The following is a 2,992-nucleotide window of genomic DNA, read 5'->3' as shown; positions in this document are numbered from 1 at the left end:
GAGTATACAAATTTCACTTGCGGCCGCTAAAGAGCCGCAATTAATACTGATACCAAGCTACGACAAGTGGCTAAAATGATGAAGAGCTGTCGGCCAGGAAGTCGAACTTGGCATGAGCTAATTAGCCCGGCCAAACTGGGTTTCCTTCTTCCTTTTCGCTTTTCGCTTTTCCGTTTTCCAGCCTGTTGCTGTCCTAAATGTCCATTCAAATGAGGGGGAGAAGAGGGAGGATCGGCGGAGGGGAGGAAAGGAGAAAGGAAGCGGACTTCCTTGAGGGGAATGAAAGCAAATTTAATAACCCAGCGCTCGCCCGATAGACATCTAGATGTCATTTTCGTGCGGTGGTGCTGTGGATGAGTGGCTGAGTGGAGTGCAGTGGATCGGAGGACTGCAAACTGTGGGAAACTGTGCAATAAAAACCAAATGCAACAATTCCCAATAATATCAAATCGTAGAGGGATTCAAAAGATTCCAGTGACTTTAAATGCAAACTGGATATTTTACGAATGTCAACAACATTGTTGATTAAGGATCTAAGGAGATTGATAATAATTTTTATTTCTCTAATAACATACCTAACTTATATGCTCTAAAGAGATAAAATCTCGCAGGGAAGTCTCGCGAATTAAGTGACACTTATTGGCTAAGTATTAAGGGATACTTATTGATCGTAAACTTTAAGATCTCCAAAGCATTTCAAGTGATCTGCGGATGCTCCTCACCCACAGATATTTCAAAGCTGAAGATGCGCCTCCTGGATTCCTTTAAAGAGAGAGCCCCGGAGAGAGAGAGAGCGGAGTGTCCTTCCACCCGGCGGGGTGCCGCTTGCGCAACAACCCCTAACCCGGTGGAAACCGCTGGCGGGTATAAAACGCAGCCCGCTCCCCGTACCGCTTCAGTTTGTCAGCGAGAGCGGTCGAGAGCAGCAGAGTCTAGCGGAGTCTAGAGCTACACATCTTTTTTTTTTGAGCACGACACCAGTCAGAACCGAAAACGAACACGCAATGCTGAAGTGGACGGCCTCGGCGCAGCGCCTGAACGAGATTCCCGCGCAGGATTGCCGCATTCCGGATGCCCACCATCCCAGCCAGTCGAACCAGACCAGGCGGCTCCAGAGGAGACAGCGCCGCCAGCGGAGGGCCACCATTGCCAACAAGGAGAACGTTCCCGATTCCGTGGGCTACACCTCCACGCCCGTTCCTGTTTCGCGGCTGCGCAACAGCCCCTTGGTGCTGGCGCCTCTGAGCGACATCCGCAACGTGACCCCGGAGGCGGTGGCCAGGAGTGGAGGGAGTGGCAGGAGTGCGGCGCCCCAGCGGGTGCAGAGTGTGCGGTACGCCACCACCCTGCCCCGCTTCGCGGAGGACTACTCCCCCAACGGCCTGCCCACCGGCCAGCACTTGGCGCTCAGGGGTTTGGCGCCTCTGGATCCCTTCCTCGGCCAGCCGCGCTACATCGCCGGTTCGGGAGCGGCACTGGGCCAGCTGAGGAAGCGCCGGCTGGACGACGACTTCGTGGCCACCCTGCAGAAGGATGTGGAGGAGCAGAAGGATGTGGAGATGGCAAAGGAGACTGAGCCCACTTCGGTTAAGAAGGGTGTGCGGCCCAGTACGCCGCAGCCCGCCTCCACGCAGATGGGCGACCAGACACTGGACCGCCTCATCGACGCCATCCTGGACTCGGCCTGCAAGGCGGACGCCAGCAGCAAGAAGAAGCCCCGCAGATCCACCTTCAATCTGCGCCGGCGCACACTGGTCAAGCAGCAGATGGAGTCCCACTGCCCGCAGGAGGTGCTGTCCCCGTCCTACGCCCCCGGCGACGATCCCGCGGCGGACTTGAGCTTCGGCCTGGTGCCGCTGCCCATGCAGCACCCGATGGCCACCCCGGAACCGGCCTCGCCGCTGGCCAAGATCCCGCACCACATGCTTATCCAGCTGGCCACCCCCGTGGCCCCCAGTCGGGCGCCCTGCGACAACACCTTCTGCCTGGAGACCCCGGTGAAGACGTTGAAGAGGGGCCGCAAGGAGGCCGTCGCCAAGGAGTCGCCCCTCAAGCGCTTCAAGGTCGACGAGCGCAACTACTTCGAGGTGGGACTGGCCCTGCCCTCGTCCATCTATGTCTAAGAAGAGGTCCTGCAGCCTTGACATCCTTGAGTCCCAGGAAGAGGAGGAGAATCGAGAAGATCGAGAAGAAAAGAGAGGAGAGCGAGCAACGCTGACAAACGGGGGGAAAACGCTTAACTATGACGCTTAACTAGTTCCTAAGTCCTCAAAACTAAACCCTGTCCACTTACTGTACAGAATTCGTAGATCGTAGCCTAAGCCAATATTTAATCCACTTATTTATAACTCCTTTTTTTTGACGCTGCTGTTATGTAGTTTTTGAACACCCACCTTTTTTTTCTATTATTTAATTTTAGACCAATATTTATTACTATTTTAAGTTAACTACCTAACTATTTTTTTGTTTTAAAATAAATGCACTATAATCAAATGCGATGCTTTCATATTTGGGAAAGGGAGTTTACTTTAAAGAAATGGCTTTGCTGGTGGTTTTGGTTGTGTTTGACCATAATTAAATGTAAGGATATATAGAAATATGGTTCACAAAAACGTAGAATATTTTTATAAAAAGCCTGTGACAACTAGTTTTACTTTGTAACTCTTTCCTTAAACTTTTTTATTGAATTTAAGCATTTTCAAAAATGTTTCAGAACTATGTAAGACCGTTATTATTACTTTTTCACAAACTGTCTAATCCTGGACAATCTTCACGAATGAGAAACATCTGCGGCCACCTTCGTCATCTCACTTAATTTCGTAGCTCGTGCCGGTTGCATTTCGACCTGCTCACATCTTATACATATTTACACAATTGCTTGACCAAGCGATTTGCTTTGCTTTTTCAGGCGACCAAAACAAACAACGGCGATGCAGGTTGGAAATTGAGAATTCCGACTTATAAACCCGACAGGTACAATGACACGCCCCAC

At 51.3% G+C, this 2,992-nt stretch overlaps 1 protein-coding gene across 1 annotated transcript; it reads left to right on the top strand.

Annotated features, from left to right (window-relative positions):
- The first annotated feature begins 921 nt into the window (after positions 1-921).
- LOC108092877 lies at positions 922-2,385 on the top strand. The gene has a single exon (XM_017192718.2). It carries the CDS (start codon positions 1,005-1,007, stop codon positions 2,121-2,123), a length of 1,119 nt encoding a protein of 372 aa, XP_017048207.1. The 5' UTR covers positions 922-1,004; the 3' UTR covers positions 2,124-2,385.
- The last annotated feature ends 607 nt before the right edge of the window (positions 2,386-2,992 follow it).

Source organism: Drosophila ficusphila, unplaced genomic scaffold (assembly GCF_018152265.1).
Source record: "Drosophila ficusphila isolate 14025-0441.05 unplaced genomic scaffold, ASM1815226v1 contig_198, whole genome shotgun sequence".
Lineage (NCBI taxonomy): Eukaryota > Metazoa > Arthropoda > Insecta > Diptera > Drosophilidae > Drosophila > Drosophila ficusphila.
Note: the sequence above shows the minus strand (reverse complement) of the source record. Positions and strands in the feature narration are given on the sequence as shown.